General features: G+C 46.0%; 2 protein-coding genes and 1 long non-coding RNA gene across 14 annotated transcripts in view; 1 reads left to right on the plus strand and 2 right to left on the minus strand.

The window, feature by feature from the left end:
- The window catches only part of FYCO1 (FYVE and coiled-coil domain autophagy adaptor 1), a 79,770-nt gene that overhangs the window by 20,833 nt on the left and 32,108 nt on the right, over positions 1 to 26,829 (minus strand). For 5 of the 12 annotated variants that reach the window (XM_021068198.2, XM_021068193.2, XM_084986526.1 and 2 more), the window contains 4 exons: positions 26,197 to 26,364; positions 22,745 to 22,894; positions 21,805 to 22,004; positions 19,069 to 19,213 (listed from right to left, as the gene is read on the minus strand). In XM_021068198.2, coding sequence (XP_020923857.1) covers positions 19,069 to 19,213; positions 21,805 to 22,004; positions 22,745 to 22,894; positions 26,197 to 26,364 — 663 coding nt within the window. Of the gene's footprint in view, positions 1 to 11,925; positions 12,259 to 16,046; positions 16,153 to 19,068; positions 19,214 to 21,804; positions 22,005 to 22,744; positions 22,895 to 24,577; positions 24,737 to 24,824; positions 25,204 to 26,196; positions 26,365 to 26,829 lie in introns of those variants that run through there. The other 7 variants (XR_014822215.1, XR_014822214.1, NM_001128477.1 and 4 more) reach the window with 6 other exon arrangements.
- LOC146397292 (uncharacterized) lies at positions 868 to 4,308 on the minus strand. The gene is made up of 2 exons (XR_014822956.1): positions 1,120 to 4,308; positions 868 to 962 (listed from the first exon to the last, which is right to left on the minus strand). It is a non-coding gene; the product is annotated as an uncharacterized LOC146397292 (long non-coding RNA).
- On the plus strand, positions 8,088 to 12,854 carry CXCR6 (C-X-C motif chemokine receptor 6). Its single transcript, NM_001001623.1, is given in 2 exon segments — positions 8,088 to 8,187; positions 10,976 to 12,854. A coding segment is annotated over 1 exon segment (1,026 nt). The 5' UTR covers positions 8,088 to 8,187; positions 10,976 to 10,995; the 3' UTR covers positions 12,022 to 12,854.

The following is a 26,829-nucleotide window of genomic DNA, read 5'->3' on the forward strand; positions in this document are numbered from 1 at the left end:
AGATAAGGAGAGGAACCCCCATAAGGCTATCAGCTGATTTCTCAACAGAAACACCATAGGTCAGAGGAGAGCAACAAGATATATTCGAACTTCTAAAAGGGGAAAATTTGCAGCCTAGAATACTCTACTCAACAAGATTACCATTTAAAATATAAGGAAAAATAAAGAATTTCTCCAACAAACAAAAACTAAGAGTATAGCAATACTCAACCCATTCTAAAAGAAATATTGAAAGGTCTCCTCTACATGGGAGAGAAGTAAGAAGATATAGAATGGAGAAAATCACAACTGGAAAATAATTACTTAAATAAGCCAGTGTACAGATCAAAAAAGGAAAAAAAAACTATTTGTAAAAGCGATGATAAACACAGGGAACAGCAAAAGGATAAATATGAAGATGTAAAAAAGGACATCGAAATCATAAATTGTGGGGAAGGACAGCAAGAAACTCCATACTCTTTTTTTTTTTTTTTTTTTTTTAAGCCTATATGACTACCAGGCTAAAGCAAGCAGATATAGGAAGGGGTTAACATACTTGAAAAACAGGACAACCATAAATCAAAACCAAACATTACATTCCCAAAAATTAAAAAGAAGAGGACATAAATATCAAATATAAGGAAATCATCCAACCAAAAAAGGAAAAGGAACAAAGGAGAAACATAGAATCAACTGGAAAACAAGGTTTAAAATGGCAATAAATACATATTTATCAAAATTATGTTAAATGTCAATGGACTGAATGCTTCAATCAAAAAACATAGAGTGGGAGTTCCCGCTGTGGCTCAGTGGTTAACGAATCTGACTAGGAACCATGAGATTTCGGGTTTGATACCTGGCCTTGCTCAGTGGGTTAAGGATCTGGCATTGCCATGAGCTGTGGTGTAGGTCACAGATGCGGCTCAGATCCTGCATTGCTGTGGCTCTGGTATAGGCCAGGAGATACAGCTCTGATTAGACCCCTAGCCTGGGAACCTCCATATGCCTCAGGAGCAGCCCTAGAAAAGGCAAAAAGACAAAAAAACAAAAACAAAAACAAAACAAACAAACGAAAAACATAGAATGGCAGATTGGATAAAAAAACAAGAGCCTACAGTATGCTGCGTACAAGAGACTCACCTTAGGGCAAAGGACACATTTAAATTCAAAGTGAGGGGATGGAAAAAGATATTTCATGTGGATGGATATGACAGGAAAGCAATAGCTGCAATCACATCATACAAAATAGACTTTAAAACAAAGGCCATAAAGAAAGATAAATGAGGGCACTATTTAATGATAAAAGGATCAATTCAAGAAGAGGATATTACACTCATCAATATATATGGCCCTAATACAGGAGCACACAAATACAACAAAAACTAATAAGCATAAAAGGAGACATTGATGGGAATACAATAATATTAGGAGACTTTAACACTGCTCACATCAATGCACAGATCCTCTAGACATAGAAACAACAAGGCAATAGAGATCCTAAATGACACAATAGAATATTTAGACCCAACTGACATTTTCAGGACATTGCATTCAAAAAACCAGAATATACATTCTTTTCAAGTGCACATGGAACATTCTCCAGGATTGACCACATACTAGGGCACAAAACTAACCTCAAAAATTTAAGTGTATAGAGATTATTTCAAGCATCCTCTCTGACCACAATGGCAAGAAATTAGAAATCAACTAAAGGAAAAGAAATGAGAAAAAAACTCGCTACATGGAGACTCAACAACATATTATATAAACAAACCAATGGGTCAACAAAGAAATCAAAAAGGAAATTAAAAAATACCTTGAGGAGTTCCCATCGTGGCTCAGCAGAAATGAATCTGACTTGAATCCATGAGGATGCAGGTTCAATCCCTGGCCTCACTCAGTCGGTTAAGGATCTGGCATTGCCATGAGCTATAGTGTAGGTTGCAGATGTGGCTCAGATCTGGCATTGCTTTGGCTGTGGTGTAGGCCAGCGGCTACAGGTCTAATTCCGACTCCTAGCCTGGGAACCTCCATATGCTGCAGGTGTAGCCCTAAAAAGACAAACAAACAAACAAACAAAAACTACTTTGAGACAAATGACAATGAAAACACAACCATCCAAAATCTATGGGATGCCACAAAAGCAGTTCTTAGAGGGAAGTTCATAGTGATACAGGCCTTCCTCAAAAAAACAAGAAAAATATCAATCAATAACTTAATCTACCATCTAAAAGAACTGGAAAAAGAACAAACAAGGAGTTCCCATTGTGCCTTAGTGGAAACAAATCTGACTAGCATTCATGAGGACGCAGGTTCAAACCCTGGCCTCGCTCAGTGGGTTAAGAATTCAGTGTTGCCATGAGCTATGGTGTAGGCTGTGATCCTGTGGTGCGGCTCAGATCCTGTGTTACTGTGGCCATGGCCAGCTGTAGCTCCAATTCGACCCCTAGCATGGGAACCTCCACATGCTTTAGGTGTGGCCCTAAAAAAAAAAAAAAAAAAAAAAAAAAAAGAACAACCAAAACTTAAAGTCATCAGAAGGAAGGAAATCATAAAGATCAGAGAGGAAGTCAATTAAAAAAAGATTTAAAAAAATAGGAAAAAAAAATCAATGAAACCAAGAGCTGATTCTATGAAAGGGTAAAAAAATTTGACAAACTTCTGGCCAGACTCACCAAGAAAGGAGAAAGAACCCAAATAAACAAAATAAGAAATGAAAAAGGATAAATCCCAATGGATTCTGCAAAAATACAAAAATCCATAAGAGAACACTATGAACAATGATATGCCAACAAATCTAACAACCTAGAAGAAATGGACAATTTTCAGGCGACATATAACCCACCAAAACTGAGTCAAGAAGAAATAGATCATTTGAATGGAAGAATCATTAGAAATGAAATTGAATATGTAATAAAAACAAACCCTATAAACAAAAGTCCAGGACCAGAGAGCTTCACAGGCAAATTCTTCCAAACACACAAGGAAGAATTAATACCCATCCTTCTTAAACTTTTCCAAGAGACTGAAGAAGGAACACTTCCAAAGACATTCTATGAAGCCACCATCACCCTAATACCAAAATCAAAGATACCACCAAAAAAAAAAAAAAAAAAATTATAGGCCAATATCTTTGATGAATACAGACACAAAAATTCTCAACAAAATTTTAGCCAACCAAATCCAACAATACATAAAAAAGACCATACACCACAACCAAGTGGGATTCATCCCAAGTTTACAAGGATGGTTCAGCATATGCAAATCAATCAGTGTCATACACCACATTAATATAAGAAAAGTAAAAAGCCACATGATCATCTCAAGAGATGCATAAAAAGCATCTGACAAAATCCAACATCCATTCATGATAAAAACTCTTACCAAGGTGGGTATAGAGGCAATACATCTTAACATAATAAAAAGCCATTTATGACAAACCCACAGCCAATATAATACTCAATGGAGAAAAGCTGAAAGCCTTCCCACTAAAATCTGGAACAAGTCAAGGATGCCCACTCTCACTACTTTTATTCAACATAGTATTTGAAGTCCTAGACACAGCAATCAAACAAACAAAAGAAATAAAAGTTATCCAAATTGGAAGAGAAGAGATAAAACTGTCTCTATATGCAAATGACATGATACCATTAGAGAAAATATAAGGACTCCACACAAAAACTATTCAAAATGAATTGAAAGTAGCAGGATACAAGATTAACATTCAGAAATCCGTTGCATTTCATACACTAACAATGAAATATTAGAAAAGGTACATAAAATAATACCTTTTAAAATTGCACCCCCAAAAATTAAATTCCTAGGAAATAAACCTAACCATGGAGCTGACTTATACACTTAGAACTATAAAACATTAATCAAGGAAATTAAAGAGAATTCAAAGAAATGGAAAGATATCCCATGCTCCTGGATTGGAAGAATTAATACTGTTAAAATGGCCATCTTCCCAAAGCAATCTGTAGATTTAGTGATTCCTATCAAATTACCCGTGACATTTTCCACAGAACTAGAGCAAATAATCCAAAAATTTATATGGAACCATAAAAGACTCAGAATTGCCAAAGCAATCCTGAGGAAAAACAAAAAACAAAGCAGGATGTATAGGAGTTCCTGTAGTGGCAGAGCAGAAACAAATCCAACTAGGAACTATGAGGCTGTGGGTTCAATCCCTGGCCTCACTCAGTGGGTTAAGGATCTGGGGTTGCCAAGAGCTGTGGTGTAGGTCGCAGATGTGGCTTGGATGCTGTGTTGCTGTGGCTCTGGTGTAGGTCAGCAACTGTGGCTCCAACTGGACCCCTAGCCTGGGAACCTCCATATGCTGTGGGTGCGGCCATAAAAAAAAAGGCAAAAAAAAAAAATTAAAAAAACCAAAACAAAACAGGAGGTATAGCTCTCCTAGACTTCAGATGATATTACAAAGCTACAGTAATCAGGACAGTGGGGTACTGGTATAAAAACATACAGATCAATGGAACAGAATAGAGAGCCCAGAAATAAATCCAGATAACTATAGATGATTAATCTTTGACAAAGGACACAAGAATATAAAATGGGAAAAAGACAGTCTTTTCAAAAGTGGTGCTAGGAAAACTGGACAGTTGCATGCAAATCAATGAAACCAGAAAACACTCTCACCCCATGCATAAACATAAACTCAAAATAGCTTACAGACTTAAACATAAGACAAGATACCATAAAAAAAAACTCCTAGGAGTTCCCGTGGTGGCGCAGTGGTTAACGAATCCGACTAGGAACCATGAGGTTGCGGGTTCGATCCCTGCCCTTGCTCAGTGGGTTAATGATCCGGCGTTGCCGTGAGCTGTGGTGTAGGTCGCAGACGCGGCTCGGATCCTGCGCTGCTGTGGCTCTGGCGTAGGCCAGCGGCTATAGCTCCGATTGGACCCCTAGCCTGGGAATCTCCATATGCCGCAGGAGCGGCCCAAGAAAAGGCAAAAAAAAAGACAAAAAAAAAAAAAAAAAAAAACTCCTAGAAGAGAACACAGGCAAATCATTCTCTGACATCAATGATATAAATGTTTTCTTAGGTCAATCTCCCAAGGCAAGAAAAATAAAAACAAAAATAAACCAATGGGACTTTATCAAACTTAAAAGTTTTTGCACAGCAAAGGAAACACTAAAAAAAAAAAATAGGCAACCTACAGAATGGGAGAAAATATTTGCAAACCATGTTACTAACAAGGGCTTAATCTCCAAAATAAACAAACAACTCATATAACTCAACAACGACAACAACAAACAACCCAATGGAATAATGCAGGGAGTTCCCATTGTGGCTCGGCAGTTAGTGAACCCAACTAGCATCCATGAGGATGAGGGTTCAGTCCCTGGCCTCACTCAGTGGGTTAAGGATCCGGCATTGCCATGGGCTGTGGTGTAGGTCAAAGACACAGCTCAGATCCCATGTTGCTGTGGTTGTGGTTGTGGTGTAGGCCAGTGGCTACAGCTCCGATTGGACCCCTAGCCTGGGAACTTCCATATGCTGTGGGTGCAGCCCTAAAAAAGACCAAATTAATTAATTAATTAATAAAAGAAAAATGGGCAGAAGACCTTCATAGACATTTCTCCAAAGAAGACATACAGATGGCCAGCAAGCACTTGAAAAGATGCTCAACATCACTAATTATCAGAGAAATGCAAATCAAAACTACAATGAGGTACCACTTCACACTGGTCAGAATGACCATCATTAATAGGTCTACAAATAACAAATGCTGGAAAGGGTGTGGAAAAAAGTAAACCCACTTACACTGCTGGTGGGAATGTAAACTGGCATGGAAAACAGTATGGAGGTTCCTCAGAAAACTAATAAGAACTACCATATGATCCAGCAATCCCACTCCTGGGCATATATCCAGACGAAACTGCAATTCAAAAAGATACATGCACCTGTATGTTCATAGCAGCACTATTCGCAAGAGCCAAGATATGGAAACAATCTAAATGTCCAATGACAGATGAATAGATTAAGACAATGTGGTACATATACACAATGGAATACTACTCAGCCATAAAAAAGAACCATTTGTAGCAACATGGATGCAACCAGAGATTCTCATAGTAAGTGAAGTCAGAGTAAGACAAATACCATATGATATCACTTATATGTGGAATCTAAAATATGGCACAAATGAACCTATCTACAGAACAGAAACTCACAGACATAGAAAACAGATTTGTGGTTGCCAAGGTGGATGGTGAGGGGAGGGAGTGGGATGGGCAAGTTTGGGGGTAGCAGATGCAAACTATTACATTTAGAGTGGATAAGCAATGAGGTCCTACTATATAGCACAGGGAACTATATCCAATCTCATGTGATAGAACATGATGGAAGATAATATGAGTAAAAGAATGTATATATATGTATGACTGTGACACTATGCTATATAGCAGAAATTGACACAATACTGTAAATCAACTACACATTAATAAAAAATTTTTTTTAACAAAGAAAAAAAAAAGTAAATTTTTAGGCTTCCTTTCTGCCTAAAAACCAAGTGAAGAGGGCTTCTGGTTTTGACTGCTTATTACCTAATAACTACAGCTTGACCAAAACATGCAAACCCACATGCCTATCCTTCAGGACTGGCCCCAAGGCACTGATGAGCAGGCCATGCCTTTCCCTGCTGCCCTCTGGTTAGTCTGCTTTTGTGAGGTTCTTTCCACTCATCCTCCACAGCTCCAGCCACAACCACTACCTGACAAGATACTCTTCTCCCAGGAGCAACTGCCTCATCCCTGAGTCCTGGAACACCTTCCTCACCAGGGCCCTGTCTAGAGAGTGGCAGGTGTTCAGAAAAAGGGAGCAGGTCAACATGGCCTGACTTCAGACAGAAGCCTTCAGGGGGTACGGCTGCCACGGCCTTTTGATTCTGTTTAAGAAATATTTGAATACTCTGGGAAAAACCCAAGAAGTATGACTAGGTACTTTCCCACAAGAAGTTTCCTTTCAAAGAAAAGCAGTGAGCATTACGACCTGGAAGATAACAAAAGGCACTTTATAAATTGGTTGAAATAAAATTCTGGCCCCCAAATTGTGAAGGGCTCCAAAGTTTTCCACTAGAGAACTTTCTATTGGAGAATGGTTGTGACAAACGTGGTCATGTTCTCTCTAATACAGACATCACCTCTCCCACCCAAGCATGCGCTCCATCACAGTCACGGCGGGCACTGGGCTTGAGGCCTGATTCTCCCCACAGCGAATGAGTGACAGGATTCAGGCCCTTCTAACATCACCCTGTGAACTGATCCTAAATGACAGAGTTGGCTTGTCCCTGGGAAAAACTCATCTCTCAAAGCTTAAAGATTCCAAAATGTCAGGCTGGCTCATTCTGAAAGGATGTCTTGTCTCAAAAGATTTCTTTCAGAAGGATGGGTGCCTTGACTTTCAGTATCTGGTTCAGGCTGTTCACTGCTGATTCTACCCAGGACAAGTAGGGTAGTAAGCACTGCCTGAGTGGTGTGGTTTCAGGAGGCAGGTCTGCATCATGCTCTCTGGCAGACCCATCATTCACAAGCCATCTGATCCACTGGTCTGGCAAGGTCATAGATCTGAGTTTGTGTGCTGGAAGTGGCTATTAGTTATTAGCTGTGAGTCCATAGGACTGTTCTTTGGCTACGTCCTCCACATTCTCATCTATAAAATGGGCTAATACCTACTTGCAGGACTGCTCTGAGGATCAGGGCTGTCATGTGCACTGGAGCTACATGCATACACAGAACCCAGGCCACAGCATTGGCTTTGCATTGGTCCAGACCCAAACTGCTCCAAAGATATGTACAACTGGTGAATGAACTAATTTTAGGGCACAAATGCTACCATCTTCAGTGGATTGTCACTGCCAGAGCTGCTTATTGCTCCTCTTTGGTTTACAAATTAAAACCCTCTCAGGTCCTGGCAAAAGAGTACGTCCCTAGCCAGGCTTCAGGGGGTGTGCAGCATCAGAGCTACTGCTTCTTGTCTCTGACCCCCACATTACATGAGTGCAGGCTGGTCATGTGTATTCTGATTTGCAAAATGGGGAAGGGCTAAGTGTCATATAATCACCAACCGAGGGCTCTTAAAAATTACTCAACGGAAACACAGACCACATCACAGAGAGGGAGAAGCAGACCTCACTGCTGTGAGCAACCTTATCTCTGGAACCCACTGACAGAGCACCTCTACTGGTGAGTCATTTGTCTTCTTTAAAGTTTAAAGACAGGGGCTACCGCCAGGTTTCTGGAGTTCTCAGAGTCCTGCCTGCAGTGCAGTACCATGTGAAATGCCCAGGCTCTCAAGCTCAACTGCCCTTGGTTCAAACTCCATCTCCGCCATTTGCTGCCCGGAGGATTAGATGAGAGAATTATGATTTACCCTGGTTCTGGGCACACAGGGCTTGTAAATGGATACTGACAATGATATAATCAGACTCTCCCCAGGGAATAAGGAGAGTCTAGTCACTGAGTTTGTTTACTAATGTCTCTCTCTGGTTTCCTTTAGTTTCTTTTCCATTTTATAAGATAGGCTAGTATCTTAGATTATGGTTTACCTTCTTTTCTCTATATAAGTCTATATACAACTGTAGCAACTTTAGAAAATAGAGAAAAATATAAAGAAGGAAGGGTAAAAAGTCATCTCTAATTCTACCAGCCAGAGTCGAACTGCTAATAAAATCTGGTCATTTTTCTATGTTTAAAAAAAAATAGTCAAAATCACATAGCTTATTGTGGAGTCTTAAATGAGGTCTGCAGAACACATGGTAGAGAAATTTTAAAGAGATCATGAACCCCCAGAATTACAGGCATCTGTGTAGTTATTACTGAGGGAAACAGTCTACAGCTTTTATGAGATTCTCGAAGGGGTTTATGATCAAAAAAGGTTGAGAATCATGATCAACTTCACATTCATTTTGTCACCTATTCATTGTATTACTAACAGCCAATATTATTTTGCATATTTGTACTTACATTGTTTTGAGCAATTTAAATGGTTTGCATTTTCCAAAATCATTAAAAGCACTTCCTAAACATTTCAGTCATATTCTAGTTTATGTTTGAATTATACTTTGTTCATTTATTTAACATCAGACGCTTACCATTTCTAAATTTGTATATAATATTTTTTAGTTTTCAGAAATCAACATAGGACTTTGGTTATAGAAGATACAGAAATGAGTTTTAATAATTCTAGAAGATTAAGTAATTTTTAGGACTCTATCTGCACAGAACTGTGTAGTCCCAATCTGTTAAATACTACTTTAAGTTTATCAATGATTACAAACGAATTTGCATGGGCCCTCTGAGCAAATTGCGATGGCAGAATAAGGATGCAGTGACAGCTATAATAGAATTTTTTCTTAAAGGCCAAGAGCAAGTTAAACAATAGTGGAGATTTGACATTACTTTCAAGGGAAGCAAAACCACTTGTTTCATATTCGAAATGGTGAAAGATGTTTTGGTCCCCATGTGTAGTAATAACACACACACAAATCACTCTCTGACCCGCTTGACCTAGTGGCCCAGAGTTGGTGGAGTATGATGCCTACCAGCTGGCCTAATATTTTGTGGTCAGAGGACAGACTTTTCCCTGAGCAGTCTTAGCCCAAGGTCAAGGCCCTTTCTTAGAGAGAAAGGGTGCTGTGATCCCATGAAAGACCAAGGTGGCAGCACCAGGGCTGACATCACTTCCAGTAAGGACACAGCATGAGGAAAGAAAAGCCTCTGAGGAGACCAGACTCCCCGTCAGGCCAATTGATACTCTGACTTTGCTAAACCAAATGCCTACTCTTCTTAAGCATCTCCTTGAGGTGCAAGTGGGCTGTGGCACCGGTCAGTGGAAGAGCCACTCCGCTGTGTGTTGAACACCTGATGGCCAGTGGCAGGGACTGACCTGGCCCCCCAAGGCTGATGCTGCCACAGCTGTCCCTGCTCCCACACCACAGAATACAGTACCCTGTGTCCTGTCATGGTCCCCAGCAGGGTCATGGGGCCCAGAGAAGGGTCAGAAGGATGTGATAACCTTGAAGGGCTGGAAACAATAGATAGCTATTTGGTCTTTGTGACAAGCAGCCCCACTGCAAGGCTGGCCACTGGCCCCACTGTGGCTGCCCACCCTCCTGACATCCCATTTCAATCAGGTCTTCCATTTGTTAAAGCAGACCCCTGGGCCCTACCCTGCTGATAATAAAGGCTAAGGCAATGTTCCCTTCTGGGGGACTCCATCTTGTAAGAGATTTCTGAAGATCAAAGAAGTCTGGGGGTGGAATGTCATACACTGACAGATGATAAAGGGGAAGGCTGGGGTTGGGCGAGAAGCGAACTGCCCAGGCCCGTGGTCAGAAAGCTGCTCAACCAAAGCACTGGGCAGCCTGGGCTCTTGCCTGCCTTGTCTCCCCTTGGGGGCAAGATGTGACAGAGGAAATAGCCCACTCGGGCAGAAAAGTCCTGTCCTCCACTAACACCTCTGGGTCTCCAGAGTCTCCTTGACGGTGGAGCCCCTGGGAAGGGAATACTAGCCTTAGCTTTCACAACTTGTAGTCCAGGGGTCAACTTTACACAAAATGGGGCACAGGCTGGGTGGGAACCTGCTGAGAGATGGGGAGATGAAGACGGTCCTCCCCAATGAAGAGCAGTGAGGTTTTTCCAAAAGGACACTGTCCCCATTTCACCACCTGGTGACCTTTGCTTCTAAGACCATTTAGCACAGGATTTTATAGAATGCGCATGAGGTCAGTTATGTGTTGTCTTCCAGATAGGTGAGATCCTGGGAATTTCAGGGCTATGGAAAGGTCTCCCGTCATGTCTGAACAGTTTCCCCTCAGAACTGGCTGTCTCCAGTATCTGTTACTGAGCAGAGGAGTGAGTGGGTTTAGGAGGTGACTATCTGACCCCTAAAAGTGGGCAACGGAAGAGTGGGAAGACAGGAGGGGCCACCCTCAGCCCCCAGTGCATGTAATTCCTGTGGTCTGACTACCAGGGTCCATCAGAACAGATGCTATGGCTGAGTACGACGATGGAGACACTGCGTTCTTCAATGCTTCCAACGACAGCAGCCAGGGGCACCAGGACTTCCGGCAGTTCAGCAAGCTCTTCCTGCCCTGCATGTACGTGGTGGTGTTCGTCTGTGGCCTAGTGGGGAACTCCCTGGTGCTAGTCATCTACATCTTCTACCAGAAGCTGAAGAGCCTGACGGATGTATTCCTGATGAACCTGCCCTTGGCAGACCTGGTGTTTGTGTGTACTCTGCCTTTCTGGGCCTATGCAGGCATCCACGAGTGGGTCTTTGGCAGCATCATGTGCAAAGTCCTGCTGGGCATCTACACCCTGAACTTCTACACGTCCATGCTCATCCTCACCTGCATCACCATGGACCGCTTCATTGCAGTGGTTAGGGCCACCAAGGCCTACAACCAGCAGGCCAAGCGGATGGCCTGGGGTAAGGCCATCTGCTTGTCCATCTGGATGGTTTGCCTGCTAGTCTCCTTGCCACAGATCATCTATGGCAACGTCCTTTACCACAACAGGCTCGTCTGTGGCTATCACAATAACGCAACCCTCCCCATGGTTCTGGCCACCCAGATGACACTGGGGTTCTTCCTGCCACTGCTTGCCATGATTGTCTGCTACTCAGTCATCATCAAGACACTGCTTCAGGCCCGTGGCTTCCAGAAGCACAAGTCTCTGAAGATCATCTTCCTGGTCGTGGCAGTGTTCCTGCTGACCCAGACGCCCTTCAACCTTGTGAAGCTCATCCGCAGCACAAACTGGGAGTACCACAGCATGACCAGCTTCTACTATGCCATCACGGTGACAGAAGCCATTGCCTACCTGCGCGCCTGCCTTAACCCTGTGCTCTATGCCTTCGTTGGCCTGAAGTTTCGGAAGAACTTCTGGAAACTTGTGAAAGACATTGGCTGCCTCTCTTACCTGGATGTCTCAAGACAACAGAAGTCTTCTGAGGACATGTCCAGGACGGCTTCAGCCTTTCATAATGCGGAGGCCACCAGCATGTTCCAGCTATAGCCTTTGCTGGGCTTGGAGAAGCTGCTCAGGATTTCACAGGAGCAGGGCTGTGTCCTCTGGCCGCAACGAGGAAGGCTTTGCGTGTAGCACACACGTTCTCCTGGAGAAGTTCCTTGATGCCACAGCTGGGGCAGGATGCTTCTTCTTAGGCAAGCACAGATTCTGCTCTCCTCTTCTACCCCAGGCCTAAAGCTCAAATGGGATTCTGAAGGCTGCAGGGGCTTTCCTTCCTCTCCCCTGAGAATACCAAAACCAGAAATGACGTTGTGACCAGGTTCTCCTTCACAGGGACTGGGACCAAGGGTTGAAGATGGGGACATGGCCAACAAAGGTCTTGACTGCAGATGACACTCTGGGTTCCCAAGTTCAAAAGATCCTTCTGGCAACTGGGAAGGCAGGGAGATTACAGAGTAGTCATGACAAGTGCTAGCCCCTGAGACTCAGACCTTCAACACCAGGCACCAAAAAGCAATGAGCTCAGGTTCTGCAGTGCCTTGGGGGTTTGACTTTTATACAGATAGATGCTTTATGTTCTCTTTGATTAGTCCTGGAAGAAGTAGCACCAGGGTATGTGAATGGACCAAGAAAATTAGGGTCGGCTGGGAATTCCAGTGGGCCACAGAATGCTAGAAAAATGTGCAAACCAGAGTTTAGGACTATCATGAGCCTACACAGCACTTCTGAAATGGAATCTTGGTGGGTTGCTTGTTTAAAAACTGAATTATTCAATGTCTCACACACACAAATCATATGTAAATGTATATATAATATGCATGCATATCAAACAGCATATGTCTTTCCCGACTAAGAAATAAAACTTTTAAAAAAGCTTCCAAACGCCTTTTATCCTTAGGCACATTCTATCTTACTGTGGTATTCCTGAATGCCCGAATATATCTTAAGTGATCATGTGTGAGCTCAGAGCATAGGAAACAAGTTAACACTGTCAACTCTCAGGGCCCTGCTCTATCAACACACCGACGATAACAACCCAGCTCCTTCACTGTGGCTCCCAATCTCCTCCCTAGCATGAGTGGTACACTTGTTACCTCTGAGATGTGGTGACAGGGAGAGGCAGAGTTTTAAGTGTCAAATACTTGTTTGTGCATATGTTTATTAGATTCCCAGCAACCTGCCCAACAGGCTTAAAGTGGCCTCTTTGGGCTCATGTGTTGCAAAAACCACTCCCTGAAACATGAAGAACCTGCTGCCGACAGCTAAGGAGAGTGCTCAGGGAGGAAGCCCAGAATGGGCTCAATGGTGAGGTTCTGCGGCTTGGACAGACCTGAGTCATGAGCTGGTAAGACAAGTTGGTAATCTCTTAACCGCTTCCGCTCTCGTGAAGCGTGGACCATAACAGTATCACCTCTCAGGGTGGCGTGAGGAAGGCTGGAGGTGATGCACACAAAACGCTGGACACGGTTTGCATCTGTGGGTAGAAGGGTCCCTCAAATGGTGGTAGTTATTGTTACTTCTCTCAAGAACTAGCAACACAAAAGATTAGCCACCTCTCTCTCTCTCTGAGATGATGAGGCGCAAGAAGGCTGGCTTCCGCCTTCCAGAGGCACGTGGCAGGGTCCAGCTGTGCACAGGCTGGGCTTGCGGGGCCACAGGGCCTCCATAAATGTGCCTAAATGCACGGGGAGTGCTGCTTTATTGTACCAGGCTGCACAGACCACCTGGTGCTCCTCCGACAACAAAATCTGCCCGGTTTCTGCTGACAAGGCTGACTTTTACCTTGGTTACGCCAGCTTCACAGGGGAGTTTCGGTCACCCTCCTCTGCACTGTCACCTTAACGTCGAGAACTTCTGGTAGACAGGCCACCAGCCCCTGGCCTCCTCAACAACATCTTGGGACAAGAGGCAGATGTCCTAACTAGGATGGAAGGTGTGAAGTCTGGGGAGCCAGGGGCCCTGCAGCCTCTCCACGTGTCCCCATGTGGGAAAGCAGTGTGGTGTGATGGGAGAGGCGGGGCTCTGGAGTGACTAAGACATCGCCTTGGTGAGAACTCGACCTCTGAGAGTCCTGGGGGAAAGCCATGTGGCCTCCCCATGCCTGTTTCACCACCCACACAGCTGGCTGAGGCCACGGCAACAGAGGGGTGACTGCTGGGACCTCTGGGTTCTTGACTTGCCCACCTGGCTGCAGGCACCCGTCAAACTGTGCCCCATCCCAGGACTGCTATATGCCCCTCTCCAGGCTCCTCGCAAAAAGGTTTTGCACTGGGCCTTCCACAACTTAGGATAACCTGCTGGCCTGTCCTGAGGAAAAGTATTGCAGCTGGATTTTCCTTTGCCTCCTCTGCCCAGTCACTCGTGGGTCCTAACACTCTCCAGGTTCTTCCCTGCTGGCTTGGGAGTCAAGATTGTTTTCCCGACCCCCTCCTAAGTTCACACTATCCCTGGTAACAGACACTGGCACAGCCCATGAATCTTCCAGAGAGCTTTTACTCTCGACTTCATTCATCCACACGACAGCCCTGAGGAGCACAAGTTCCCTACCTCAGACTCACCCTTCTCCCCTGTCACAGCTCTTCCCTCTGTTGCACACCCCAGTGCACGATGTGAGAGGTCTGGGTGCAGGGGGAGCCAGCTGGAGGGGTCAGGCTGGACCTGGACCCTGGGCGAGTCCGGCCTGCCTTGGGGTGGCCTCGGGTCTGAGAGTACAGAATCTGCTCTCCCCGCACCAGGTTCCCTGCACTCGCAGGCTGGGGGTGGGGCGATTAGAAGCCACTGAGGGCCACCCTGTTCGAGATGTCGTGAACACAGGGTGATCCTGATTCCAGGAGCTACCTGGAGCCAGAAGCCCGAGTGATCTCAGTGAGCATTTGGGACTGAGGAAATGGTGCTGCAGGAGAGAAAAAACGGAAGCTGCTGCTCCTAAAGGAGTGGGGGCAGAGCAAAGAGCACAGGGTCCAGGTGTGGCTGGGGCACCAGCTCTAGCCTTGTCCCCTCAGGGCAGCACTCCCGTCCACGCGCCCAGTCCTTCATGGTCCACGGTTACTCCCAACACTGTTCTGTAGGCCTGGTGCCACCATACTGTTTTCCAGATGAAGAAATTAGTTCAGAGACATTAATATACAGCAGAGCAGGGCTAGGATTCCAGTGAACAGCCTCTTTCTCACCTCCAAAATGTCGGTTAAGACGGCCCAGGGTACCTGACAGCTCTGTACTCATCTGAAGGCAGAGGTTCTGGGTTAACCCCAGCACAAGGTAGCTTTCTAACCTTAACCATTATCATCATATCCTGTTCTCGTTCTGTTTCTGAGACACTGGGCACCAGATGTGCTTGGCGACAAACCTGCCACAGCTCCCCCAAGCACTCTGACCACAGAGAAACCTGTTCTAAAGTGATTACTGGCAAAGACGCTCTGTGGGTCAGGGACAGGCTCTGTGTGTGAGTTTGAGCTCAGTATTGTCTGGGCATTTGGGAGGATTCTCCTTGGCAAAGATCACTTAGCTACAAGGTGCAAGGAACTAGGGAAGACACCACAGTGTGGCCCTTGACCTCATAGCTCAGGGAAGACATCAAGAAAGCCATAGACCTCTACAGAAGGCTTCCCACAAGGTTCTCATCTGACTCTACTAACAACCCCAGGGGCTGGGGGCTGTCTGTCTCTTCTGTACGAGGGAGGAAACTGAGTTCAGGGGGCTGCCCAAAGCCACAGACAGGGAGGCGGCAGACCAGGATCTGCGTGGGTGTGTCTGACTCTGGAGCTCAAGCTCTTTGTTGGCATGGTCTGCTTAAGAAGGGGAGGCCAAGCCGAGGAGCAGAGGTGGTAGCTGAGGCAGAGGCCCAGGGACCCAAGGCCAGCCCTTCTGCTGGAAGACACCTCTTTCTTTCCTTCTCTGCCTGCCTCAGTCCTGAGAGGACCAGGGCACCTGGGCAGGGAGATGGCTGAGGGTGGACCTAGGTGGCTGTGGGGAGGGGTGTGCACCTTTGCAAGGTTCTGAAGAATACCACCTTTCTACCCGAAGTGAGGGCTGTGCTCCCAAGTCACACACAGGGGCCACTGGGTAGCTTCTCAGGAATCTGTGGCATCCTTCCAGGTGCCCCTGAGAGCCTGGATTCTGGGACCTCTTCCTGTCCCATCACGGCCAGGAGGGGCAGGGCACACATCTGTGTCAGCCCTGAGGACATAGATGTGGGGGAGGAGTAGACATGGGGCAGGGAAGGTGGGCAGGCTTTTGAGGTGCAGATGGGGAAATGGGGGCCAGGAGAAGAGGGCTGTACTTTTCAAAATTAATCTTGTACCTGTGGACTGAAGGGAGGTTAGTACTGACACTTAGAGCCACCTGAACTTGAGCAAGTTACCTGGACTCCTGAGGCTTCAGTGCCTCGACCTGTAAAATGGGACCATAATCCCTATCCTTTGAAAGGTTGGGTAGGGACTAAGTGAGGTCACATGCAAAAGCAGCTATGCTAGGAAGGTGCTTAAAAGAGCAGCTTTTAACGACACTGCCTCCAGACAGCCCCTTTTCCCCCAGATTAGGACTTCCACAGGGTTTAGCCCCCCTGGACCACTTTTTACTTTGTTTCTTGTCAGGGATGCTTACACAAATCTAGGCTCTATACCCCACCCCATCACCACTTTCTCTAGTGGTTTTGATTGGTCCTACACTTAAGAAGAAGAAGAAAAGAAAAAGCCACTGGAGACATGGTGGTCTGTCTCCAGCTAAGGTACAAGGAAGGTGTGAGCCAAGGCAGGCCCTGAACTGACTTGGAGGGCTGGCCCTTCACCTGAACAGAGCATTCATACGGCCGTCTGTCCATCCACCAGCTCCAGATCTGCCTTGGAGGCTGCAGGCTGGCATGGTGGCAGTTTCCTTTCCCTGGAACACTTCCTGATTTCCCATGACCAAAAACAAATATGTTTCAGCAGTCAGAACACCTTTTGTTTTTGTTCCTACTGGGAAAGGAGAAAGTGAGGGGTGAGGGGAAGAGAGAGGGCACTTTCTCATGTGGGTGACAGCCCAAGGCCACTCCCCTGTTCCCTGAGGGTCCAGGCCCTCTCACCTGACCCCCTACACCCTTGGCCAAGAGTCAAGGCACAGTCAGGGAAGAGTTGCCAGTACCAATGTTAGAGTGTGGCTTAGTGCAAATGCAATGGAATGTGTCCTGGGGTCTGCTGGGCCATGGGGGTTGGAGCGAACACTGCTGACTCACGTAGCCAAAAAAGAAACTTCGAGGTGGGGTTTCCAGAAGGAAAAGAAAAGGTCCATGGTCAAAGACGTGACAGTGAGCAGGGGCTTTCTTGGGTTGGGCAATGGACTTCTCTTTATCCATGAGGTGAGTTCAATCACTCTCAAGCAGGAAAACAGAAGAGTAGAGGCACATACACATGAACCTAAAATCGCCTTGGCTGAGAGCCTCCAGAGATGAAGTACATTTTCTTCCATGCAGCAGAAGCTCTGGATGATAAATCTGACAGATCAGTCCCAGAAGAGAGGAATAGAAATCTCAATACAAGTCAGCAAGAGCATCACAAAACTTTCTAAGTGGATGCTAAAGTGGGCCCAGGAATGTCTGGACAGAAAGCCATGTTAATTCTCCCTTCAGCTTCTGAACAGCCAGTCTTTTGCTGCACAGACTGCATTTAAGCCAGACCCCAGGGGCTGAGAAACACCACTCGAGGCTGCCATGCAAGAGAACCTCACCGTACCCATGGGTCACCTGGCTTAAACTCTTGACACTTCCATATAGTGGCACTTTTGTGCAGCTATTTCAGGCAACACAAGAGACTGGCGACAGGGCAGAGCACGGATGAGGGGAGTGGAAAGTCTTCCACATTCCAGAGAGCTCAGGGTAATGGAATTGTCTGTACTTTTACTGCTTTTAGAACTTTGGGGTTTGGGGAGGGCTTAGATGGAGCTAAAAGAACTTCTGAGAGAAACATCTGCCCAAGACAAATGAAACTGAATCCGAGCTTCTTTTCTCCTGGCACCACTACGGAGCTTGATGAATGGTTCCAAACGATAAGCATGGTTTTTCTTTTTCTTTTTTCTTTTCCTTTTTATGGTCACACCCATGGCATATGAAGGAAGTTCCTGGGCCAGAGACTGAATCTGAGCCATTGCTGTGACCTATGCTGCAACTGTAGCAACACCGGATCCTTTAGCCTGCTGGGCTGAACTGGGGATTGAAACTACCTCTGCAGAGACCTGAGCCACTGCAGATGGATTCTTAACCCACTGCACCACAGTGGGAACTCCTTTTCTTTTTATTTTTTTTCCCCCTTTTTAGCTTGGCTTTAATTTATTTTTCTTTTTTAGCTGCACCTGTGGCATGTGAAAGTTCCTGGGCCAAGGACTGAACCTGAGCCACAGTAGCATCAATGCCACATCTTTAACCCACTGCACCAAAAGAGAAAGAGCAGAGTGTTGCTCTGCGCATGGCTGAAGGCAGCACAGCAAGGGCTCCTCTTGTGCGCTGAATTATGTCCTACCCACTTAAATTCATTTGTTGATATCCTAACCTTGGGACCTCAGAACATGACTGTTTTGAGAGATAAGACCTTTAAAGAAATAATTGAGTTAAAATGAGGCCAATAATTCAACCTGACTGATGTCCTTATAAGAAGAGATCAGGACCCAGAGAGACATCAGGAGTACAAGCACATAGCAGGGGTGACCAAGTGAGGACACAGGAAGAGAGCAACTGTCTGCCAGCCAAGGAAAAGGCCTCAGGAAACCAAACCTGCTGACACCTCGGCCTTAGACATTCCAGAACTGTGAGAAAATAGACTTCTGTTAAGTCACCTGGTCTGTGGTATTTGTTTTTATGGTGGCCTCAGCAGATTAATACAGTCGCCTGAGCCAGGAAAGGCCTTCATGGGGATGCTGACAGATATGCCCAGGAACTCCCAGATGAGGCTCGACACCGACAACTCCCCAAGCCATGAGGCTCCTCAAGGGCCATCCTATCTCAGGCACTGTTCTGAGGCACCTTCCCTTAAGCAAAGACTGCAAATCCTGCTTCTGAATTCTCCCAACCCTTTGATAAAAAAGTACAGGCCCTTTGAGGAAGCGGAGGTGATGTCTACTCACTGTTCGGCCACGTTTGGGTCAAGAGAATCCACTTCGGTAGGTGTTTCAGGCAAGGAGGAGCCGGACTCCTGTATCTGGCACAACTCCTCATCCGTGATGATATCAAACACGGCGTCGTTGGGCAGCCTGCAGTCTGTGTTCGCCCCTGGGTCAGAGGCAGTCAGGAGAGAGAGGAAACGCACAGTCATGCCCAGGACAGGGAGGGAGCACAGCTACGAGGGGTGAGCCAGCAGGACACACTCTAAGTGCCCATTCAACCAACAGCCATTCTGTCCAGATGGAGAGAAATGGCTGTTGGGATGTTCCAGAAAAGTAGATGAGGGGATCATGGATGAAACTGAATGCATAACCTAAGATTTTTCTACAGCTCCTTAGCTAGGGGCTTAGAGGTCTCAAGCTCCTACATATTCCGAGACCCCTTATTCAGCAGAAAAACAAACAAACAAACAAAAAACCTATCAAAACCTTACAAGGAAAGATTCTGATAAAAAGGTAAATATTTCTTTGATGCCAAATCCTTGCTCCATCAGTCAGACCTCGTTCATGTCTCTGTGAAAGCAGGATTCTATCTGACCTGCATTTTCATCCCGACCCACTGGGGGGTGGAAAAGAGCCTCCCTCTGCACAGGGAGCTGCAGCAGCCATGGTGCTTCTGACTGACGGACTCCTGTCCACCTTTGCAGGCCACCCTGTAGGAAGGATGCTGTGTGGATGGCTGTGCCAGCCACCCACCACCAGAACTCTCTTGCCTGTCATGGAAAATGTGGTGGCAGGTCTGAGGTGAAAGACAGAGAGACAGACAGAGGAGGAGACAGGAAATGTCAGAAATCAAAACAAGTAGCCTCAGCAGACTGGCACTGTGCCACCCTCTGTTGTCACTGGAACACCCACCAGTGAGCTGGGCAAGGGAAAGATTCTTGGACTATTCAACAAGAGCAGGTAATATGAGCTACAATTCCCAGTGGGCCCTGCCACATGGCTTCTGGGATAGGCTGCTCTTAAGAAGGAATGTCTCTCCTCTTGTCAAAAGTCTGTGTAATAGAGGGCTTGAGGTGCAGGCTGAAAAGGGGGACCAGGGATTGGTTTCTCTCCACAGGCCCAGCCACACTCCTGAACCTGCCTTCTGAGGCTGACAGAGGGAAGGAAGAAGGGAACATGAGCATCAGGGATCCAAAATGATGCCCACTGAGAGAAATCAAAGGAGACCTAAACAGAGTGCTATGCCATGTTCGTGGATTGAAAGACTGATTTTGTTAAGATGTCAGTTCTCCCCAAATTGATCCAGAGATTCAATGCAATCCCAATCAAAATGTCACCAGGATTTTTTTGTAGAGACCAACTGGCTGACTCTAAAAGTAATATGGAAACACCAAGGACCCAGAACAGCCAACACTCTAATAAAGAACAAAATTGGAGGACCCACTCTATCTGATTTTAAGACTCGTTATAAAACTATGGTAATCATAACAGATTGGTACTGGTGGAAGAAAAAGGAACATAGCTAAATGGAGGAATAGAAAGGCCAGATACTGACCCACATCTATAAAAGCAACTGATTTTTGACAAAGATGCAAAGGCAGTTCTATAGGAAAAGACCGATGGTGCTAGAACATTTGGATAACCATACACAAAAAATGAATCTCCGGGCATAGCTGGCACTGTATTAAAAAATTAGCTCAAAATGGATCACAGATTCAAACATGAACTTAAAATCATAAAACTTGTAGCAGGAAAAGGAAGAAGCTCTTTGAGTCTGTGGGTTAAGCAAAGATAGATATGATACTAAAAGAATAGGAAAAAATGGATCCATAAGGGGAAAAAAAACTGACTGGACTTTATCAATATTATAAACTTCTGCTCTTTGAAAGAAAATTTAAATAGACAGACTATATATTGGGAGAAGATATTTATAAAACACATATCTGATAATTCATATCCAGGATATATAAAAGACTTTCAAAATTCAACAATTAAAACACCACTCTAATGTGGAAAGTAAACTTCCCCATGCCTGAGCAGTTCTTTTTTGAGGCCTGCCAATTCCTTGATGATTCAGCTAAACAAAAGAGGAACTAGCAGTATTTCTGAAGGCCAGCTGGCCTGGATCCAGGCCGGGGCAAAGGCAGAGTCTCGGAGGACCAGCTTCAAGAGGCTTGAGCACAGATGAGAGTCACTGCTGGCCCCCCTGGTGCTCTACATCCACAGTCCAGTCTGAGAAGGGAGCCTAGGCTAGTTTTCGAGGCTGTGCTCAGAGCAGAAGCAGCAGTAACCAAATTCTACTTCCTTTTACTGAGCTGAGTGAGAGAACATGAAGGAGAATACATCCTTCTAGGCCACTGGGAAAGAACGTGAGCTACAGGGACATAGAGAAGGATATGTTCCAGATTCAACTTCTGGCCTTTGGTTACCCTGGGAGAGAAGGCTGGACACCAGGGCTGGGGCCCTGGGAGATAGTGTTTTCCAAAGTGTGGGGTGTGCTCCTCTGGTGCTATGTGAGTTAAGAGGTAAACAGACTTCATGTAAAATAGCACTGAGTCATAACAGGAGAAAGTTATTCTCTTTTCGATTCTCCTTCAACCCTAATTACATCAAAAAGAAAGTCTCAAATTAGTGGTACTACCTTTTTGGTGCCTAAGTTTGGAAGACACTGAATTAAGCATGTCTAGGCAGCCACAATGGGTAGTGGGAGTGGGGGATGTACCTGCAGAACACCAAGGGCAGTGGTGGGAGACTGACCTTGGCCTCCGGGAGCCTGGGCTGATGAAGGGGTGGGGCTGGACTCTCCCTGGCTGGTGCCAGAGCTGGTGCTGTCAGGTGACCCGGGACCCCCACTCAGCTTGTGGAAGCAGGCCCGGCAGCAGCGCTCTTTCTTGCCGCTGTGCTTGCTCAGGACGTAGTTGTTGCAGCAGTAGTAACAGAAGATACGGCCACATATTCTGGGGACGACATGGGCACAGGCTGTGAGGACACCACACCATAGGTCTTGTGTGACCTGCCTGGCACCGGAACTGGATGCCACATGGCTTGTTAGACATGGCTCTGTCCCCCCTCTAGAGTATGGCCTTAAGGCCCATTTCATATGCTTCCAGGAAAGCCATCTTGGTAAGCCTAATGGGAGAAAGTTTTACTTCCTTGGGTCCTGGGAGGCAGGCTGAGTCTCCCTTTCCTGATGCAACCTCAAGGGCTAGTGCTTCAAGGGACCAAAGACCCCCCCCCCCCCCCGGCCCCCAGCCCCGTGCTAATGATTCTCCCTCTACCCTCACCCCAATCCAAGATTCATTCCTGCTTGCTCTTCTTTAGGCCCTGGCCAGGGCGGGGGGTGTGGGGGGGTAGGTCTTAGCTCTGAGTTCCTATGGTTAGGCCTCAGCCTCTTCCCTCTCTGGGCTCCATTTCCCCTGGGATCCCTGCAGGCTAAGGGCAAGCTGAGGGTTGCTGGTCTGAGGGCTCTACATGCGTCAATCCCCTCAGCTCCACCCACATCCCCTGTATTAAATTCTTTCCCTTTCAGGGATCCCTGCGTATCCTACTAGGACCCTGCCTAACACACCCTCCTCGACTGGTTCTCTCAAAACCAACAAAGACAACATGCTCTTCCAAGACAGCCAGCCTCGGAGCCAATATCTGCCATGGACTCCTTGTTCAGAGCTGTCCGCTCTGGCTTGAGCCACCCGCTGACCTGCAGTGGTGCCGCCGCACCATCCAGCTGAACTCCCGTTTGCAGTCGAGGCAATGGTTCGCCTCTGTATCCCCAAGCCATCTCTCCTCAGCACTGAGCTTCTGTTGGAATTCCAGGGCATCTGACTTCTGCCAGAGAGCATCCTTGTCCCTGACACAAAGCCGAATTAGGAAAACAGAAAAAAATAATCCACAAAAACAACAGAATTCTCTGATTCATTTCAAAAGACTGCATATGAATTTCTAAGACACACAGAGCATTCACTTTTACCCCCTACTCTAAGTCTCCTCTGTCACCCAGCATCAGTCCTACACTCAGCAGGACCCTTCCTACATGCAAGCCCTTACCTGACATCACAGGTGCACAGGCACAGGGTGGAGGGGTAGGGACTCAATGTCCTTAAAAGACTCCAGAAACTGCAAAAACTACTGGCATTGACAAGGGTCACCTGCTGCTCAGGTGTCTAAATGACAATGCATACAGTCCCTGGGAGTTTAAGCTGTCACACGCTGCCATGATTATGTGACAGTCTGTGTGCCGTAAACCCAAGGACCATGAATGTACTTCCCATACAAACGTCACATGTTCTCAGGATCCCTCATGTTTTCATGGTTCATTTAAGTAACAATTCATGGAGAAGACTGGTGTGTTCCCAGCCTGAAAAATCCAATGGGATCTTAACCTCCTCTGTTCCTTAGAGAGATGGCACAGCCACTACAGGAAGCAAGCCAGACTGAAAGCAGTGGGAGGCTTTTCAAAAAGCTCTGGCATGGAGCTCCCATTGTGGCTCAGGGGCAATGAGCCCAACTAGTATTCATGAGGACTTGGGTCCTGGTCCTGGTCTCACTCAGTGGATTAAGGATCTGGTGTGGCCATGAGCTGTGGTGTAGGTTGCAGACTCGGCTCAGATCCTGTGTTGCTGTGGCTATAACGTAGGCCAGCAGCTGCAGCTCTGAGTCGACCCTTAGCCTGAGAGCCTCCATTTGCCGCAGGTGCGGCCCCAAATAAAAGCTCTGGCAGCATCTGATTATGTCTGATTTACCAGGGAAGATGTGTATAAAGCCTTTCTTATTGGGGCTAATTTTCAGGGCTCTTGGCTAATGATATTGGAAGCTTAGTTCTTTCCTGGATAGAATCCCAGCCACCGATCTGAGCATTAATGTAGCCTCAGCAACACTTTACCTATTGAGACTAACACCACAGCCACAGACTCCCTCACCAGGAACTCCAAATCAACCACAGACCTTTCCCCTTAAATACAAAACCAGAACATGGACTTGACCAGCTTTTCAAAGATGCTTGAGATTGTCAGGAAGCAGACAGACTCATCTTCTGGACCAGCATCATTCTCCCAAGTGGTCCACAGCCTGTCCTTTCTATCCCCAGGAGGCGAGGCACCCACACCCTGGGAATGTGGGAATGTTCTCAGGACCCAGGCCTTTCCTCAGAAAGATGTCTGAGCTCAGAGGTCACAAATGCATCAGTTTGCAAATTGATGACATGTGGGCAGAGTTTTTAATATTCCAAATTAGTTATAATTTAACATTGCCACTTGGCAACCTCTAGTGAATTAACCCATTTAAGCACTGTTTACCCACAGCTGCTAACATTGTGAACAAAGGGCTAACCAGACCTTATGTGACTCCTGAAAGAAAGACCCAAAACTATAAACCAATTCTAAGTTTTCTGGACAAAATTTTGAAAGTGAGTTTGAGCAAGCCTCTAGTAGAACAGTGGTTTTCAACTCTGGCTCACTGATAGTTGGACTCCACTTCCAGAAGTTTCAAACTGATTGGCCTGGGTGGGGTCTGGATCTGGGTATTATTATTATTTTTTTTAGGGCCATACCTGCAGCATGTGGAACTTCCCAGGCTAGGGGTCAAATTGGAGCTGCAGGTGCCCGCCTATGCCACATCCACAGCCCCAGAAATGCACAGATCCGAGCTGCATTTGCAGTAAACATTGCGGCTGTGGCAATGCCGGATCCCTAGCCTACTGAGTGAGACCAGATATTGAACCCTCACCTTCATGGATACTGGTCAGGTTCTTAACCTACTGAACCACAACAGGAACTCCGGTGGATCTGAGTATCATTTTAATAGCACCTCTAGTGATTCTAACATGCATCAGGGTTGAGAATCACTGCTCTAGTTTTAACTGTCAAGTTACAGGAAACACAGAGGATGAAAGAACATGTTAAATGACCCCATGGGGATACAATCAGCAAAGCCCAGGTTATGGGACCCTCTACCACTTGAATAGCCTGGTTTCTTTCAAAGTAAATTGCAAAAGAAAAAAAAAAAAAAGATAGTGGGAAACCATAAACCAGAGAAGTAAGAGAGATTTTTTTTTTTTTTTTTTTGACACCTGTGGCCTTCCAAAATTCCCTGGCCAGGGACTGAACTGGAGCCACAGCAGTGACCCGAGCCATGGCAGTGACAATGTCAGATCCTTAAGTGCTAGGCCACCAGGGAACAAGAGAGATCAAAGAAATACATATGTAATATATAGATCTAATTTGGATTCTAATTAGAAAAAAAACTATAAGACAACTGGAAAAATTTCAAATTGACTAGATTCTTCATGATAATAGGAATTAGTTAATTGTTAAGCATGGTAAAGATATTGCAGTTGTTCAAAATAGAGTCCTTCTCTTGTAGAGGTACATACCAAAATACCTGCGTATGAACTGATATGGTATCTGGGATTTGCTTCAAAATAATCTGAGGAGGTGGGAAAAATGGGTGGGCTTCTGAATGAAACAAGATCACAAACTGAACACTGTTAAAGCTGGGTGAAAGGTACACAGGAGTGCATTATGCTCTCCTACTTTTGAATTTTTGAAAATTTCCATAAGAAAAGCTTAAAAATTTTTTTGAATGACTTGTGCACACTTGAAAGTCCAATTCACATAAAAATCCAGATTTTCACTTCTCTTTAAAAAATAAGGTGACCTGGCAACCCTGGGCTCGATGCCCTCAGGGCAAGAGTTGGTAGGAGCATGGCTGGCTATGTCTTCCGGTTTCTTGGAGCCCTCACCCAGCTCACACATTCACATCACTGTCTGCTACCCATAGGCACTGCAGTTTGGGGCTTCAGGTACTATGGAGAGTGGGAGGAGGTGGAGAAAAGGGCTCATGAGAGACGGGCAAAGGGATGGAGAAGTCCCTGAGGACATTAAACACCACTGACTGTCACTGTCCCTGAGTGCATGGGGATTTTGAAAACAATTAACATAGCAATATGAAAATGCAAACCAGATGCCCACTAGTGGAGACAGCTGCCAAGGGCTTGAGCAGACCCTGTATGTGTGTGTGGACCCTAAACAACAGAACACAAGCAGACGGGCCCATTTCTCTCCAGGAGTCCTTTGAAGAACAGCTACATTTCTCTTAAAAAAAAAAAAAGCCAAGCTCGGGAGAAGCCCCAGCCCCATGTGTCCTGACACTCACTTCAGCAACTCAATCAGCCGTTCCTCCAGGTACTTCTTGGTTCTATTCAGGTCATCCAGGTCTGCGAGCATCTTCTGGTCATTCTTCTCCCGGTCTGTGGCTTCCTGGCAGAGTCTGTCGTAATATTTCTGGATCTTTGTTGTGGCTTTTTCAAGTTCCTTCTGGGTCCTGGTGGAGGATTGGTAAGTTTTTCTGGTCATCTACTACTTCTGGCTTCCCCTGTGCCTCTGGACTAACCCAGGCTTCTAATGAGGGGTCCCACTGCCCTCTCAGCCTTTCCTCTTCATGGGGGAGCCCTTAAGCACTACCCCCTCAAGGGCAGTACACTCTCTTACCTTCAACACTCCCCTCATGCCCCCAAACTCTTCACACACCACTACCCCTCAGAGCAAGTACAAGGGACATTGTGGGAGGGTGGGTTGACCTCAGGTCACTAGAAGCAGCCCAGGTGGGTCAAACTCTGTACCATTTGGTTCCTGGGCAGAGACTGAGATTGTGAGAGGAGCCTGCTGGGTGAGGTGCATGGGCTGGGCATGACGAGACCCACAAGAGAGAAAAGGAGTAAGGACAGAAAGAACGAGGTCACCACACAAGGAAGGCCTGTATTCCATATGTCTGTGGGACTCTACACAC

This window comes from Sus scrofa, chromosome 13, assembly GCF_054392235.1.
Source record: "Sus scrofa isolate SSC_HxYL_T2T_F1_AM1 chromosome 13, Sscrofa_HxYL_maternal_Yorkshire_Landrace_v2.0, whole genome shotgun sequence".
Classification (NCBI taxonomy): domain Eukaryota; kingdom Metazoa; phylum Chordata; class Mammalia; order Artiodactyla; family Suidae; genus Sus; species Sus scrofa.